The sequence below is a fragment of the Harmonia axyridis genome, chromosome 3 (genome assembly GCF_914767665.1).
Source record: "Harmonia axyridis chromosome 3, icHarAxyr1.1, whole genome shotgun sequence".
Taxonomy (NCBI): domain Eukaryota; kingdom Metazoa; phylum Arthropoda; class Insecta; order Coleoptera; family Coccinellidae; genus Harmonia; species Harmonia axyridis.
In genome coordinates, this window is record NC_059503.1 from 51174200 (window position 1) to 51193560 (window position 19361).

General features: G+C 32.2%; 1 protein-coding gene across 1 annotated transcript; it reads left to right on the forward strand.

Annotated features, from left to right (window-relative positions):
* Positions 1–2075: 2075 nt before the first annotated feature.
* On the forward strand, positions 2076–7591 carry LOC123675439. The gene is made up of 3 exons (XM_045610798.1): positions 2076–2742; positions 4771–4890; positions 7452–7591. The coding sequence occupies exons 1-3, from the start codon at positions 2076–2078 to the stop codon at positions 7589–7591; spliced, it is 927 nt and encodes a 308-aa protein (XP_045466754.1).
* Positions 7592–19361: the final 11770 nt, after the last annotated feature.

Below are 19361 nucleotides of genomic sequence, written 5' to 3' on the forward strand. Positions count from 1 at the left end.
ATAGTTTTGTTTGTGCTCATAAAGTAACGCGTAACATTCTTTATCGATTAAATTAACTATTTTATCAAAAATACTTATTGTATAGCGGCAATTGATTTGAATGTAACCTTTGTTAAATTTTTAGATTAATAAAAATGTATAAAAATAAGAAATGACTTCTTTCATATTCTGTCTGCTAGACCACAAGTACCAAACATGTTTGGAAACAACTCATTTTTATTTATCTAAAAATGTAAGAAACTACAGCGCGTTACATTCAAACCAATTGCCGCTAGACAATAAGTATTTTTGATAAAATTGTTAATTTAACTAATAAATAATGTTACGCGTTACTTTATGAGCACACACAAAACTATTGTATTTTTGTCCACCTTATACCAATTCGAATCAACATGTGATACATTTTTGGAATCAGCTCAGCTAGAGTAATCGGAATATTGAGACGAAATGGGGGTGTTCCATTAAAAAAAAAGGCGGTGGCGTCATTACTCGATAGTAATACACCCGGTATAATAGCTTATTATTTCAAAATACGGTGAATTAAAATAAAAAATCGACGTGTTTCAGGATTATTTCTTAAAATGGTCTGTTTAGCTAAAAATGAATTTGTTCCATACTTTACGGACAGGGTATAATATGATATACTTATAAGGTTTAAGTTTAGATATAGAGTACGATTTCAAGTAACAAAGATTATTATAATAATTATATCTGATTTCACAGTAGTATCTTTCAGAACTAAATTCACGATTATCAATATTTTTTATGGTTTTTTTCATTTGCTTTCAACAATTGAACATATACTCCCATAGTCTCATATTACCGAATGATATGAATCAATAACAATAACAATAGCTTTATTCCCTGAATCCTGTACAGAAATATACAAAGAAATGGGAAACCGTCAATAACAGAAAAAAAAATTAAACTACATCCTAGAATTCATATCACAATAACTCAAAAATTCTGAAATAGAGTAAGGTTCTATATTTATAATCAAGTCTGTTAGATTTTTCTTGAATTTCCTAACATCAACTATGTCTAGTACATTTTTGGGTAGATTATTATAAAACTTAATACACATATAATTGGTATTTTTTTCAGTTAATGTCATTTTATGTATCGGAAAGTGAAAGGGAATGGTACGTCTTGTGTTATTGATATTTCTTAGATTTTCGAAATAATGCGGATTTGTTTTCACAAAAAGAACGCACTCTAAAACAAACATCCCAAAGAAAGTGAGAATTCTATTCTGTCTGAAGTGCCCTCTGCATGATTCCCTATATTTTAGACCAATCATAGATCTTAAAGCAGACTTTTGCAGCACAAACAGTTTACTGCAATCGGAACCACTACCCCAAATCACGACTCCGTACCTGAGTATAGAATCAAAATTCGCAAAATAAATGGATCTTAAAAGTTGCTTATCTATCCGTCGAGATAACACCCTTATCATATAAATAGCGCTATTGAGTCTTTTGCATAGTTGATGAATATGTTCGCACCAACTCAACTGATTGTCCACATAAACTCCCAAAAATTTAGTGGTATGTGACACCTCAACTGCGGTGTTGCTGAACATAATTGTTTTCGGGAAATTTTCTTTGGATCTATTAGTCCTAAACATGACGCATTCAGTTTTATCAACATTTAGATGAAGCCCGTTCTGACTACACCAAATATTTATTAGATCAAAGGCTGTTTTTGTCTGTTCGATGCAAGTTTTGAGGTCTTTATTTTTAATAAGTGCATTTGCATCGTCAACAAATAAAATTATATTCATAATTGATTGTATTGAAGTAGATGATTGTGATGTATACGAACGATATACATTAATAGAATGTGACTTTTATTTGTTTAGAATGTGAAATACACTTTCTGTTCTTATCATAAATATGGTATAATATATGCTTTTTTTGATGTTCATTTGATTCAGTATGTATTTGGTCGTTAAGAAATAAAGATATATAAAATAGTGTGTTGGTTCAATATATCGAGAACATTACAGTGGCGACGAGGATAACGTCATCGATAGTTTACAAGTTACTGAAATTTTCTTTACGGTAGTAGTTGAAATGGCAGCCATAGGTCATTTACGGGAGTTCAATGTTAGTGTTTCTGACTGGACAATCTACAAAGTGCAGTTAACGAACTACTTCGCAGCAAACAACATAACCGATCCCGCAATAAAAAGGGCAATATTTCTAAACTGTTGCAGCGAAAGCAGTTTTCAGCTTTTGAACAGTTTGTGTATCCCGGATACTCCACAAGATAAAGACTTCAATAATTTACTGAAGTACTTCGATACATACTTCGCTCCGGCGAAATTAGTTTTTCCAGAAAGACAGAAATTCTATAATTGTTCTAAAGCCAAAGAAGAATCTGTTCAAGAATGGGCTGCTCGTGTTAGACAACTGGCTTCCAGATGCAATTTCAAAACGGCCGAATTATCCACCATTTTGAGAGATAAATTCATAATGGGGTTTGAAAAGGGGCCTATAATGGACAGGCTATTCGAAGAAGACGAAACAAAACTCACTTTTGAAATGGCAATTGAAGTAGCATGCAGAAAAGAGGCTACATGCAAGACTGAAGTGGCTTTTGGAAATGTGAAGAAAGAGGAGATGGAGATGTACTATTCGAAGACGAAACTTGGACCTGAATTTCCTGAGAAGAAATCGAAGCATGGTTATGAAAGAAAACTTTTCGAGAAGAAACGGACAACGGAATGTGATGTGTGCGGTAAAGTTCACTATGGTTTGTGCAGGTATCGAAATTTTATTTGCAATCTATGTGGAAATAAAGGTCATTTGGCGAAAAAGTGTTCAAAAGTAAATTCAGCTAAAAATCATTTTTTGAATTTGGAGGATAATACAACGGAATCACATGATCAGTCAATGAATTTTGACATTGATAACGACCTAGAAAATCAACTTTTTCATTTGAATACCTCAAATGTAGACCCCATTTTTGTTGATGTATTTGTTAATAATGTTCCTGTGAAATTTGAGTTAGATACCGGTGCCGGTGCGTCTGTAATTTCTGAGAGGTTCAAAGCGGATTTTTTTTCAAACTTACCACTGCTTTCATGTACAGAAATATTTCAAACTTATGATGGCAAGAAAATTCATCCCTTGGGAAAAATCGATGTTTGTATTGGATACAGAGGTAGGTTGGAAAATTTGTTTTTGTATGTCGTAGAAAATGGGGGACCACCCCTATTAGGTCGAGATTTTCTCAACAAATTTTCTTTAGGCATAAATAAGATGGAAGTTTCAGATAACCGGATGTATATCGAAAATTTTCATAGGGAATTTCCAAATGTTTTCACGAATAAATTGGGATTATTTAATAAAGGAAAAATTCATTTGAAACTTAAAGAGGGTTCTATACCGAAATTTTTTAAACCTAGTGTCGCCTATGTTGGATATATTATAGATAAAAACGGTTTGCATAAGAGTAAAGAGAAAATTGATGCCATTCTGAAGGTGCCATATCCTCAAAATGTGACGCAATTGAAGTCCTTTTTAGGAATGGTCAATTATTATAACCGTTTTATACCAAATGCTTCATCATTACTCAAACCACTTTATAAATTGTTACAGAAAAATAGTTCATGGAAGTTTGATACTGCTTGTGTACATAGTTTTGAGACTGTCAAAAGAGTTCTTGGTTCAGAAACCATTTTAGTTCATTTTAATAGTCAACAAACTGTTCATTTATTTGTTGACGCTTCTCAATATGGTTTAGGTGCAGTCATAATGCATATTATTGAAGGTAGTTTTAGACCGATAGCATACGCTTCTAGGACTCTATCACAAAGTGAGTTGAAATATTCACAGATTGAAAAGGAAGCTGCTGCAATAATTTTTGGTGTAAAAAAATTTATTCAGTACCTTTATTGTAAAAAATTCATATTACATACTGACCACAAACCTTTGGTAACAATTTTTGGCCCCAAAAAAGGAATACCAGTTTATGCAGCAAATCGACTTCAGCGCTGGGCTCTTATATTATCAAATTTTCAATATGAAATTGAATTCACGAAGTCCAAAGAACATTTAGCTGATTGCTTCTCTCGATTGCCAATTAAAGATGATGAAAATGGTGATAAAAGTAACACATTATTAATAAGTTTCATCCAAAACAATGGGGAAATACCCATCGACTTCAATTTAATATCGAAGCACACATTAGATGATGCGCTTTTACGTAAAGTAATTTTTTTTACAAAGAACGGTTGGCCGAATAAAATAACATCGGATTTAAAAAAATTTTATGTCAATAGAAACTATTTGAACATTGTAAACGATTGTTTAATGCACGGTAATAGAGTGGTAGTCCCAGAAAAATTACAAGGAATGGTATTAAAAGTCTTGCATAAGTCCCATATGGGGATGGTAAAAACAAAAGGTATTGCACGTTCGTATGTTTGGTGGCCGGAATTGAATAATGATATACAAGTTTCGGTAAAGTCGTGTGAGGCATGTTTAAAATATAGAAATGCCCCACCAAAGGCATCCCTTGAGGTATGGAAATGTCCAAACGGCCCATGGGAACGTGTCCATGTCGATTATTTGGGTCCATTTCAGGGTAAAAACATATTTGTTCTTGTGGATTCATATTCAAAATGGGTCGAGTCATTTATAGTAGGACATCCAAGCAGTCTCATCACAATTAAACTTCTTAGAAGCATATTTGCGAGATTTGGTTTTCCTTTAACATTAGTATCAGATAATGCAACCTATTTTTCTTCACGAGAGTTTACAGAATACTTAAATCGAAATGGAATTAAATTGAAACAAGGACCTCCGTATCATCCTGCTACTAATGGACAGGCTGAAAACTCAGTTAAAAATATTAAGTTGTCACTATTAAAAGCTCTAGAAGGTAAAATGGGAGACAGCAATTTAAGTTCATTTTTAGAAAATTTTCTGTTCGATTATAGATGTTTTCCGCATTGTACCACTGGTAAATCCCCTGCTGAACTTTTGTTCGGAAGAAAATTGCGGCATTCACTTGATTTACTGTTACCTCCCACTAATGTAAATAAGAAGGTGGATGCCGAAATTTGCAAAAATATTGAACAAAAGCAAAGTTTACAAAAAAAATATTATAAGGGCACTAGAATTAGGAAATACGGTATAAATGAAATAGTTCTCGCAAGAGATTTTCGTGGTCTTAAATCAAAATGGATCAAGGGAATAATTAAGGAGAAGATTGGACCGCGAACTTATTTAATTTACATACCAGAACTGAACAAATATTGGCACCGGCATCTGAATCAAATATTAGATTTTAGCAATATCTCTATGGGAGATATCTCAGAAAATATAAAAGTAAATGTTTCAGAGAAAGATAGTATATCTAGTATAGAGGATTTAAGATTTGGATGAGTTTTTTAAATCTCCTGATTTAAAAGAAAGGGAAGAGGTTAATGATGTTAAATCTAAGAGAATTAGGAGAAAACCAGATAGATTTTGCTTTTGAGCTTAAATTTTGATTATAATATATAACTTTTTGGGTTTTCAAGGATTTCGCTGTGTCGAAAATTTTAAGGGGAAGATATGTGATGTATACGAACGATATACATTAATAGAATGTGACTTTTATTTGTTTAGAATGTGAAATACACTTTCTGTTCTTATCATAAATATGGTATAATATATGCTTTTTTTGATGTTCATTTGATTCAGTATGTATTTGGTCGTTAAGAAATAAAGATATATAAAATAGTGTGTTGGTTCAATATATCGAGAACATTACAATGATATAGATGAAGGCAGATCATTGATATATAGAAGGAAAAGAAGGGGCCCCAAAATACTCCCTTGCGGTACACCTACATCAACTACTTCTTCTTTGGACATGTGAACTTTGTCGCCTGTGCTAACGGAAACTCTTTGTGTTCTATTAGATAGGTAACTACGCAGCAGTTCAAGTTGGTTGTCACGAACACCATAAAATTCCAATTTATTCAGAAATCTCTGGTGATCTACACAATCAAAAGCCTTAGAGAGATCTATAAAAAGTCCGGTGGGCATCTCACCTTGTTCAATTGCCTCAACAATACCCGATGTTAATTCATAGAGAGCCGTGGTGGTGCTTTTACCGCGCAAGTAACCATGTTGATTCTTCGAAAATATCCCGAATTTATGGAAGAAGTTCAATAACCGGTTCACTAAGATCTTTTCGAAAATCTTTGAAAATGCAGTCAGCAAGCTGATGGGACGATAGTTGTGGACATCATTCGAATCTCCTTTTTTATACAGAGGTTTGATCACAGCTGATTTGAGGGTCGATGGAAAAAACCCCTCCGTAAACGCTCGATTGATAATATGTGATAGAGGTGTGGCAATTATATGAATCGAGTTTTTGATAATAGTTATAGGTATATCATCATAGCCACATGCGGTTTTACTCTTCATTTATTGACCACACTCATTACCTCACTTTCATCTACGGGAAAATAATAAAAGGATTTCTTATTGCGATATTTACCATATGTACCATCTGAGACATCATTTGAATCACGTGAACATTTCGAATGCCCGCTGGCGAAATAGAGATTGAAGTTATTCGCAAGGACCTCTGGGTTGTCCACATGCTTCAGGACATCTCTTTTGGTCACATCTTTACCAGTTAGCCTACGTAGTATACTCCAAGATGTTTTGGACTTATTTTTACTCTCCGAAATAAGTTTTCTGAAATAGTCCTGGTTCATTTTCTGTAACTCCTTATCATATCGAAATTTGAGCTTTTTATAATGACTAATATAATTCGAATCTTGTTGAGAAATAATGAATAAAGTGTTTAAATAATTACGGAGCTGTTGAACTTTGGGTGTGATAGGAATTTTAATTTTGTTATTATTTTTAATTGAAATATGTGGAAATGAATCATCAAATATTCGTTTATAGGTTGTGTGAAACTTATTCCATAAGGAGTCCACACCAGCAGAAAAGTCGATTGAAAGTATGTTCCAGTCCACTTGGGACAAAGATGTCAAAAATATCTCAGTGGTAGACCCATTTATTAAGCGAATTTTTTTCTTGTGCTGCATATCTTTGACAGCTGAAAAAGTAAATATTTGTCCCTTGTGATCCGATATATGTTCTTCAATAACACTAGCTAATGTGTCATCTTCGATATTGGTTATTATATTATCGATACACGAAGAAGATGTTAGTGTTATTCTTGTAGGTTCCCTATCATGAATTTTGCATTGAAACCCTCAACAAGTGAGATGAACTTCTCCGCCACATTATTATTTGAAAGAATGTCAATGTTAAAATCTCCGGATACAACAAATGAACAAGATTCCTCTGTTATTTTCATGAGGATATTATGCATGTTTTCAAGGAATATATCTATGTCCGACGTGTTAGAACAGCTGGGCCGGTATATACAAATGATAATAATTTTTTTACTTTCAATGAGACATTCAACAGCTGAACACTCGAACATAAATGTTAATGGAATCGAAAACTTGAGGTCAGTTCGTTCCCTACAGATGATCCCACCTCTACAATATATAGCGCAGCCTCCGTGCTTACCCGCTTCTCGGGAGAAAAACGATATTAAATTATAGTTCAAAAATTTGTAGTTAAGAAGTTCATCCTCACTTTTCCAATGTTCTGTTATTGTGACAAATGACACATCAAACTTATTTATAAACAATTCCAATCGACTGAAGCAATTTCCAAGCGATTGAACATTCTGATGAACAAGAGTCTCCTTTACTCGTCGATTTTGTGCTTTACAAGACGAAATAAAAAATTATTTAATCTCACTCCTTCAGGCCAGATTTCCGGGTTTTTGAGAGATTCAAAAAGATGTTCAGGTACCATTAGCTTGAACGATGAATACTCTTCTGGTCTATTTGATCTCATTTTGGTACATTTCACATTTCGAATTCCATTATTCTCCAGATGACTAACGATCACACTCTCCTCTATATCAGGGTGTAGATTACATACATGTAAATATCTTAATTTAGGTGCCGATTTAATTGTAATATTATCACCTTTACCAGTGCCCAGAATGGGGTTACTGCGACGATGTCTTCCCTTCCTATTTTCAACTAAGGTAAAGCCCTCATCACCAGTTATTTCTGAGGCATTGTGAGATGGTTTAGCATTTGGAAATACAACCGGAGTTTCAACGGTAGGTGTTTTCAGAATTTCAACAATTTGTTTCTTGTTTACTTCTTGTCTCTTTGTCCCTTTATTGGAATTCGATTCATTAGAGTAAGAAACACTGTTAATCTCAGGCAATTTTTTACTTGTTATGATTTTTGTAGATTCATTTGCAGCCTTTCCTTTGTTTTTATTTTTACCTGCTTGTCCAGCAAAAGATAATTGAGTATCTTCACCGAGTTTATTCAATAGTTTGGCGTTCTGCTCCTTCAAAAATATTATTTCCATTTTGAGGTTAAACATTTCTGTTTTTATTGAATCCAATATTGGTGAAAAGGTTTCTTGAAATGTTCCTATGATCAAACTTCTCAATCCATATTCATCCAACTTCATCCCCTTGACATTCATACCGTGAGGAATGGTTTCATCCGAGGTACACATATAGCAAAGCCATTTTTGCAAATCAGTTGATTTTTTGAGTTGTTCTAAATGTTCTACTGTTATATCTACACATCCAATGTGAAATATATGTGAACTATTATTAAAACATGATATAGAGTCGTCAGATCGACTTATTGATTTTTCACACTTCATACACGTAACCGCCATTTTGTCTAAAAAAAAAAAAAAAAAATCTAAATATTTTAAATGATTGAATTGATTGGGAATACAAAGATATGTAAAAATCCTCAACTTAGGTTTATTCACCATATGTTCTTAATGAGGTAACCTTCGGAACTTTCACTGCCCTTTGTAGTTATTCTCAGCCGACAGTCACCAAAGAAGTTTTATGATTTTATTATGTTTTAGTACGTTCTTCTAGAACCCCGTAGAACGTAGAACCTCAATGGACAATGAATTGATTCATTGGAACAGTCTAGGCATCCCAAATCCCAATCGTCTCGGTTAGATTTCTAGAACTACTAAAATCTGCCAAATGACTTGTTCCTACTAAAAATTTCATAAAAATTTGCAGTTATGCAAATGCATATTCCTCCGAAGCCTAGTAATGGTTATGCCAAACTCGTCGGTTTTGTGGTCAAGGAAATAAGGGATAATTTTTTTGTTTGAAATTTTTATGTTTCTGGTTAAGCTATCCACATCATATTCATTACGACACTTGAAATTGTTATTTAACATCTAAAGGCAACAGTTTATTCAGATTGAATTGAAAGTTTCGAAATCTTCAGAAAAAAAATTTGATCGGCAATATCTACGGAATTCCTTGTCGGATTTCGACTTACTAAACAGCGACATTCGATATTCGAAGATATCCTGAAAATGTCAAGTTTAAATATCTCTCCGAGAACTATCATTTTTTCAGCCGGACGAACAGAATCACTGAGTCGAACCTCATTGTTTTTGAGCATCTCTGGCACAAAATTCATAAATTACAGACATTATGACGAAATAATAAAGCTGAACGAAAGCTCAACAATATAAAGTCATAAGTTTTCCAGTATGGAATAACTCGTCACATTTGTCCCTTCCATGCAGGTTGCTGCTACATATTTGATATTCAATCTATATGTTGGTTAACTAGTATCATTCATTATTGTGACAATTCAATTTTTACTTTCATTTAAATATAGTCAAACATTTTTCTACAAGAAAGAATTGAATTGTTAAAAATTCAAAATCCATATTTGAAGAATTTCAACTTGTTCTCTTTTATTTTGCCCATTATTTTTTATTTTGATAATCCTGTATATATTGTCATCTTTGGAAAATAATAACCTCATTTTTTTATTCGCAAAAATTTACTATTTTGAATCAGTTCGCTTCTATAAAATTCTGGTGTATTTCTTCTCTTACCCGTCCATATTCTTACATATGTTTATAGGAACAATATTTATTCCGATTAAAAAACTTCACTTTCAACAGTTCCTACTAAAGTGCTTAGAGCTCGAAATTTCGAATTACTTTTACAAAGTGCTTAGTAATCGCGAGTCTTTTGTGAAAATCGGTGCTTAGTGCTTGGTGCTCGAAGCCCTTTTTTTCGAGTGCTTAGTGCTTAGTGCTCAAGCACTTTTTTTCGGTGCTCCTCACAGCTCTGGTATGTACCTAGCCTAGTGGTATGTTTCGATGTGAGTTTGAATAACCTGAAGAAAAATACAGTAATGTTCGATAGCAGCAGTCTTTAGTGGGATATTGATTGTTGTCATTATAATGGGACTATTATGTGAAAACATGGCGCTTTGTACGGGAAAATATAAGGAATACTTTTATTTTTCAAATTATCCAAATATTCTTCAATGAATGTTCAAATTACTTTTAAGAGTTGGGTTCTTCGAATTTCTGGTATTTTTATGGGATGTAATGTTCATAATGATGAAACTGAAAGGTGTGTAGGGAATCTTGTGTTCGGAGCAGATGTATCACATCAAGGAAAAGCTATATTCCAAAAATCATTTCCTTGAATAGAACCATTTACGAGATATAGCCGAAAATCACAATTTTTCATCGATTTTCAACAGCCTGTATCTTCGTAACGGGGCCGAATCGGTAAAAACTATATGGGAAAAAAGTGTTTCTTTTGACCTCAAAGACCTAAAATATATGTACAAGTCACCCTGTATACTTATAGGTTTCCCAACCTAGAAGATTGATAATTTAGGTGTACCTAAAAACAAACTTTTGTTTTAGGAACAAATAATATATGGATATCACTTGTAAATCTAACACAAAAGTTAGTGGATTTGTAAAGTAACAATAAAAACAATAACAAACATGGCCAGACTACTGAAGCTCTACCTATAGCGCTTCAATAGTGTGGCCATAAAATACCTATAGCGCTTCAATAGTTTGCCCATGATTGTATGTGATCTAACATCTATCCTAAATCCACCCAGTAGGTACCTGTTCGAATTTCAACCAGCGATGAAAACAAATTTATTGTATTGTGAACTGTTGCTCACCTATTATTTATTGAAAAAAATACAAAAACCAACCAAAGTATCGACGTTTATGTAACTAATAGAGTAAGTATTCCATACTTACATCAGAGAAATTCTGAAACAATTGATATGCATTTGTCAAGAAAGATCAAAGATCAAAATCATCAGTTTGGGAGGAAAGAAAAACGATATCATTCAATAAATAGTAAAAGCCTTGGAAAACAAAAATATGAAACTTTTTTGAACGCTCGTTTCCTGAACAGAGTGTTAGGCATATACAGGGTGTTTCAAGTTCGACGGCCTATTAGATGTTTCTGGAGAACGGGGCCGATTTGGGAATATGACATTGTTCATGATGCCCTATTCAGCTAAAATATTTTCGAAGTTCCGGTAATTCCGGTTATACAAGAATTTGAAAAAAAAAATTCCAAAAAGCTTTTTTTCTCATTTCATGTCTCATATATTATCAAGATTTCCATTTTCAATTACTCTTCCCTAAAATGATTGCGTTAGTCCCTATAATTCCCAAAATATTAACGAAAAACTGAAAAAAAGAGAGAATTTCCATAGTCACTATTACAGTCCATTCAGGAATTATTGACATCCCAAGTGGCTGTGAAAAATCGAAATTAAGTTGGTACTGGTTCAATCAGTAACATTTTGAATTGCAGATTTCGGGTTGGCATTGGAAATGTCATTGACAGGAGGTTAGATTGTTCAGTTTGTTTGTGTTATTGGTTTTGATCCAAGAAATTTTGAAACTAAAAAGTTGTATCAATTTCAAACACACATTGATTAGTTTATTTGAGTATTTCTCACCGTACTGTTTGGAAAAAAAGAAAGCAAGTCATTACAGCCTGTATTATTAGCGGAAGAAAACCTGTGCGATACGATTACACCTTCAAAGAATCATTGAATGATTTGATTGTTACTAAAATCAAAAGAAACCAATGTATCAGTCTGGATAAAATTCGACCAAAAAGCATCTGGATTTTAATTAATCGAAGACAACATTACATAAAATTAATTGGTTTCAAGTTCAAAACAGTTGATAAAGGGAAAATTCTTATTGATAAACAGAAAAATAATAATAATAAGTTTAGTATGATTTTATGGTGAATACAGAGAATATTTGCAACAAAATGTGAAATTCTGGAGGAAACTTGATTATTTGAAAATGGCAGTCTTATTCAACAGTGATTTCTAGAAAGAAAACAAAAAGTTTTTCAAGTATATTCAAGGGTAATTTGAATGCTGGATTGATGGATTTTTACCTGGATATTTTGTTTTGATAGTGGTTATCATTAGTATTATATAAATCTATGAAGGGAGAATTATTTTATAATTGGGTTGATAAATTAATACCTTTTCTGTAGATACTTGGAATAATGTGTTCAGAGATCAAATGATGAATTTCAAAAATTCCTGGAGCATGACCGAAGTTATATTATATTAGGCTATATGAAGACCTGTAAACAAAGTCTTGGCATTGCATCTATAGTTTATGTATATTCTATTTTTAAATTAAGTTTTGTTTTATCTGTTTTTTGTTCTTCAATGAGTAATCCTAAAATATTATAAATTCTAATTGCCTTATAGAATTTTTACTGAATATTTAATCAAAAAATATATTCAGAAGAGTAAATTTGAGAATTTCTTCACCTCCAAACCTCTTAAAGATGATAACAGAATGCAATAAAATTTTAAAATTCCCAATTTGAGAATAATTTCATGCAAAAATGCTTTTAGTGAGTGAACCAAAGCTGTTATGGGCAAAATACTCCATGTAATTTAATAGTAAAAAAGCATTTCAATAAAAAATAGAAAACTTGAGTGTACAAATATATCTATATTTTTCATACAAGCTTAATCAATCATTCACGTCATGAACAGTTTCAATAAATAGTGACTTTAGAAAGTAATTTACACATCGGCTGATAAATTGGTTCCAATTTTGAGAGTTACAGTACATTTATGTTGAAATTCTTTATATACTAAATGAGTGCTTTAAATTTTATTTCTGTCTCATGATTTTGTCAATTCATTCACTTAGCCACTCAATTCTTAATTATCGAGACGTTTTTCCTGATTGCTTCACTAGTTCAGCTACCACAGCTAAAATGATCCATAATCGCTGGGATAAAATAACACGTTCAGAGTTATACGATTAGAATTTTGCACACAGCGTCCATAAAGAATGCAACAATTATTGAAGGGCCTCTGGTGAGAAGAAATATGCATATTTTAATGATCTTTAATGAGATCTTTCATTGGCGACTCTCAAATGAATGGATATCTCTTCTCTTCATTTGAGTTGCTTGAAATTTGAAGGCATTCCACTTTATTTTTTCATTATCGAATCTGAATTTCCATATCATTATTATATACCTGCCTTCCTAATTTCGAAATTTTGGGTTCTTTAAGATAGAAAAATTATATGAATAATATTTACTGATTATTTCTATGATGAACCATAGCAATTTTTGGTGATATTTTGGTAACTAGAAATAATGCCGCGACTAGACGTTCACGGCCTGCTTCGATGTCAATAATTCCTGAATGGACTGTACGTGAATTATTTTTACTGTGAATATCCTATGCGTATACTCAATTCACTTTCTCAAACTAGAATGATGTAGGAATATCGTGCATATCTTGAACTTGAGAAATATCATCACAGGGTGTTTCAAATATTGTGCCAAAAATTGTGAACAAAATTCGATCATAACTTTCGATTTACAAAGCAGAACCCTATTTTTTTATGATTGCGTTGGATTCTACGGTGGAAAATAAGGGTAGTGTCCAAACATGATTATGCTCCCAAATTCAATAATTCAAGAGTTATTCGAGATTTTATGAATTTATGTTATACGTAGGGTCAATTTATTCGATCTGTTTCCAGACAGACTAGCAATAATACTCTATGACCATGGACATTTTAATATCTAATTAATTTACATGTGACAGGTATTTTCATTATCAAAGCTTCATTAATTTGATTTCACGAATTGAATTTCCGATATTCAAATGACAAAATTCTGGATATACTTTTCTCTAATTATGTGGCAAATCAGTTCATTCCGGCACATTTTGTGGTACAAAATAGACTGGGACGGATTTATCTATTATCTGTAAAATTTGTGATACAGAAAACTGTTCTGCCAACAAACATTTTTCAATGCAAAAGTCACCAATAGATATTTATAGAAATTTCCGTTAATTTCAATAAAAAGGCAGTGAATTCGGGAAAATAATGTCGTTCATTTCACTCATTTCACTAGTTCATTTTGAACTCTTGGAAGAATATCAATTACTTCTGCACTTGTATTATAAATATCTAATTCCATATTCATGATGAATGCAATAGAGCTATTGGTAGAACTCATCGAATTTTAAATCAGAAATTTCCTTATCTTCTTGAAAGGATGTTTCATACTTTATGAATATCCATTATACCTACTGGAGTACCTACCTAGACGAAAAAAACCTGTACCTACCAAATAAGATAAAATCATGCAGGACTCCTGTGTGCCAATTCCATTCATATAAAAAGCTGTAGAATACATTTTATGAATTCAGGAAAACAATCAGCGTGGTTTTGAAAAGGGAGTAACAGAAAGTTTGAAACATACTTTCGAAATATCTTCTCGGCAATTGTTGGTAAATGTGGATATTTCTGATTGAATGCCCGACAAGTTCTCAAAACAATTCTGTTGCATTCAACGTGGATATGGAATAGATCCGGAATTTTATTATTTGAATAACAGGGATGCATATCGTGAAATTATAATCTACTAGCTTCAATAATTAGTACACCTGTCACTTTGAAATAATTGCATATTTTAATTTCTATGATCATAGAATACTGATTTGAAACGCACTCTAGAAACACAGGGCTGGCGCTAGCAATTTTGGCGCTTGAAGCAAAGAATGTTTTAGCGCCCTCGCTGAAATAGTATCAATCAAACACCCTCCCTCCCAACAAAAAACATCACCTGCTTCGATGATGTCTTGTTATCGTGCTCAAAAAAATTTTAATTCTATTGAATAAAGAACATTGAAATATTTTGATATATAATATACCGTTGTTTTTTTGAGAGTTTTGAATGAAATACAACAGTCAAACTGAAAAAATATATATACATATGTCAAAAAAAGACATAAAAAAACAAAAAATCCCCAAAAAACATTAAGTTCATTTATACTAAAGCATAAAAATATAAAAGAAAATATTACATTTCATAAAAAAAGGAACGGTAGAAAAATTATTTCACCTACAAATATTTCATAATAATAATACTTTGCGTGCTTTTGGAAAAAAGTCAAATCGAATGAAACGAAATGTGTGTCTATTTACCTTATGTCTTGTTAGGGCGTAGAAATGGAGGGGGGATTTTCAAAATATAAAATTTCAGCAATCTCGTAAAGACGAAGGACTAAAATTTCTTCATGAAATGGATCATAATGATCATTTCACTTGCCTTTGAAATCAACGCGTCAGTAAAAAATCGGACCCATTTTTTTTTGTTGTGATGAAAAGAATTTATTTGTAAAAAGCCTTACACATACCTTCTTTATGTACAACAACTACGGTTTATGAGTTTATTATCGCTTTCAAGATGAGAATTTTTATTGAACTACAAGCCCGTCTTAGTCCGAGGTTTATTATTTTCCTTTATCTATCCGCTTTCTTGGCTTATTTTCCATCTGTGATTTTTGCATTCGTCATCGGTATACACTTACCCGTTGTTTTCGGTTTTTTGTATCATTTTCGTCACAAAATTTCAATATGTAGTTATCAAAGAACTGAACTGTGTAATTCGCATCAAAAATTGTCTGGGCTGTGTTGTACAATTTATTGTATTAAAATTGCAAATTGCAATTTATTTGTGGAGACATCCGTTTTGAATTGACTATATCTACAGGTTGTTCCTGAATTGGAGATACGAATGAAAATACAGATTTCTCGGATCACTTTGAAAAAAAATCCTAAAAGATGAGTCCGCAAACGCTTTGTTTTTGATATACAGGGTGAGTCTTTGACTTGTACATATATTTTAACCGAAGATTCCTGAGGTCAAAAGAAATACTTTTTTCCTTTATAGTTTTTTTCGATTCAGCCCGGTTACTAAGATACAGGCTGTTGAAAATTGATAAAAAAATGTGATTTTCGGCTATATCTCGGAAATGGTTCTATTGAAGGAAATGATTTTTGGAATATAGCTTTTCCTTGATGTGATACATCTTCTCCGAACACAAGATTCCCTACACATCTTTCAGTTTCTTCATTATGAACATTACATCACATAAAAATACCAGAAAATCTTAGAACCCAACTCTTAAAATTAATTTGAACGTTCATTGAAGAATATTTGGCTAATTTAAAAAATAAAAGTATTCCTCATATTTTCTCGTACAAAGCGCCGTTTTCGAGTAACTTGATCTTAAAAAAAAAATTATCTGTGAAATTCAAAAAATTGGGTACTTTGGCTAAATGCAACTCTGTTCTGTTGTGGAAAAAAAACCACAGAAATGAATATTTACTATAATGTCATGTCTCAGATTTTAGAATTGAAGTACTAGCCAACTTAGTTTGAAAATGAAGTTATTTGAATAAGCTCACCTCAACTCTTCTATTTGATTACAAATTATTGAGCTTTGACACAGCTCTGATAATAAGAGACTTCATTAAAATCAACATTCTATTTTGAAAAGTCCAGATTTCCCATAAAGCATAAAGCCCATGTTTAAAAAAGTTTTCACAAAATAGTCCCATTTTAATGACAAAAATCAATATCACACTAAAGACTGCTGCCATCGAACAATACTGTATTCTTCTTGTGGTCATTCAAACTCACATCGAAACATACCACTAACTAAGTACATACTGGACAAATTTTCATGTGATTGAGATTAAATACTTTTATTCTTTTGCTACTCCATAAATTCATCCTAAAGCATATGATTGACATACTTCCAAGAGTGCCATAATTGTTTTAATATGAAAACAAATAGGTGAGTTGAAAGAAACAGGATATTCAATTGTGGATATTTATATTGATTACTTCTCATTTATTTTCAATGGCTAAATCAAGATGAATCAAGTAGAGTTGGCTATAATGTAGGTACATATTATAGAACAAATTTCCTTACAAGTGGAGTCTAACATTTTCCATTGATTACAGAGCCATAAAACTTCATTTCCATATTTTCACACTAATGGCTTCAAAAATATTGATGCAGATCATTATTTTTATGAGATAGTTGGCACAAATCAAATGCTTCATTTCATAAAGGAATTACTCTCTATCAGAATGCATACTTATTTATTTTGTATCCACACAATTATTTTGGAAATTGTTTTTAAATTTCTTGAAAATATGTATGGAACTTCAATATTCTGTTGGGTTTCTTCAAATCTTCGATGATTTTCATTTTATGCAAATATAATATCAAATATCATAAGACAATAACAGTGTAAACTTTAAATGAATATTTTAGATTTTAGGTTAGAAGTTAGAACATAGATTATTCGAACTGCTGTGTTTAAATTTGCAACACTCGAAATTTGAGGTTCAAACTTAAAACCACAGACTACTAGTCTGTGTTAGAACTGTAACAGATGAATATTATTTATTTGAGAATGCAATTCTAGTACGAAATCAAATAAACAACGATATATTATAAATGCGATATAATAAATGAATGGATATGAATTATGAATATCAGAGCTAAGCTAATATGGGTGGTAGCGAGCTCAATTCGTTATGATTATCGAAAATAAAATAGAAAATCAAGAGAAAAATATTTAATCTTTATCGTCAGTGAAATTGGGATAACTCATTTATTGTATTAAAAATACTACTTTGTTCAACAAATGGAATGTTAAAAGTGAGTTTATGATGGTTTTTCCAATTTAGTAGCTTATTTCCAAGGTTCAAATTGTATATCTTATACTTGCGAAAACTTCAGTGTTCCGGTTACCAGGGGTGAATTAGCTCATTATGAAAATTTAAAATGGCTATATCTCTTTAACAGGGCCGAATCGGAAAAAATGGTAAATGAAAAAAGTGTTTCTTTTGACCTCAAGAATCTTCGGTTAAAATATGTACAAGTCAAAGACTCACCCTGTATAGGTGTTGAAGTTCAAGTTTTACTCTCATAGCGCCTTCCCTTCATAAGATATTCAACTTAAATTGGCATGAATATTCCAATTCCAAGTTTTCATCATGTGATATTCTAATTTCGAATGCAAATGTACAGGGTGAATTTTTTCTGGTAGTTTAGAAAAATTTGAAAAGAAACTCTGGTTCAGTACTACACTTTTTGGTTTGTTGTAGTTTTGTCGTATCTGCAATCGATTTCGAAAAAAAATTCAAACAGCTCTCTATAGTAGTTCTCAGGAAAATCCAAATTATTATAAAGATCCAGATAGGTAGCTATGATAAATAAATTAATTATAAGTGTTGCTACTTATTCACCAACTCTGTAGCGAAGATTACTAAAGATTCGATAAACTGATTAAGCATCACAAAAAAGTAGGACTACAAGAAACACCCTGTATCTCGAAAACAAAACTTTTGCGGACTCATGTTTATGGGCCATTTTATCTTAAAAATTATCCAAGGAACTTTTCATTTTCCTTCGTAACTCCAATTCAGAAACACCCAGTATTTGTATAAGATAGAAACAATCCAATTATTTATTAATAAAAAAAAATTATTTCGTGTAATTTGGTTCAAACTTCGTTATCAAACCTATTTTTCCAACAGTATAGATATGAGTAAACAATGTCGTCAAAAAATTTTTTTCGATAACCCCCCACAGGAAAAAAAAAGATCTACGCCCTTGTAAGTAATATATCTGATTTTCATATTCACAAGACACAAGAAATATCAACTGCGTACGATCGCACGCAAAGCTTCGAAAACTAAATGGGAAAACATATGTTCCGCCGAAAACATTTGGCATTTAATAGTAACTAGTTTCGAATGCAGAATCGTAGGAATTTCCAATATGTAGAATTTGTAAACAATTTCCACATAATTCGAAAACGAAGATAGTGTTGTTTTTCGTCATTATGAAATACATTTCGTCCCTCTTTCAATTATGGTAATAGTCAATGCTGCGTATATTGGTTGGGTTGCCATGTGTTATTTATTGAACAGGCGGCTTGATAAAGACGGTCTGGAGATTTTTATTGCAGGGAACTTTGATGAACGCAGCGGAGCGGACCAACCTCATGTTGTTTTTAAGAATCAAGACTATATTTTTTTAGAAATATGAAAGGTTGGCCACACTCTGGGCTAAATACGCTCTATAAAGC

Excerpts from the sequence above, each read along its gene's own strand:
- LOC123675439 (XM_045610798.1), top strand. The coding sequence starts at position 2,076 with ATGGCAGCCATAGGTCATTTACGGGAGTTCAATGTTAGTGTTTCTGAC. Across the intron at positions 2,743-4,770 it reads AACGGAATGTGATGTGTGCG|AATACTTAAATCGAAATGGA; the intron begins GTAAAGTTCACT and ends GAGAGTTTACAG. Across the intron at positions 4,891-7,451 it reads ACTATTAAAAGCTCTAGAAG|CTGAACACTCGAACATAAAT; the intron begins GTAAAATGGGAG and ends GACATTCAACAG.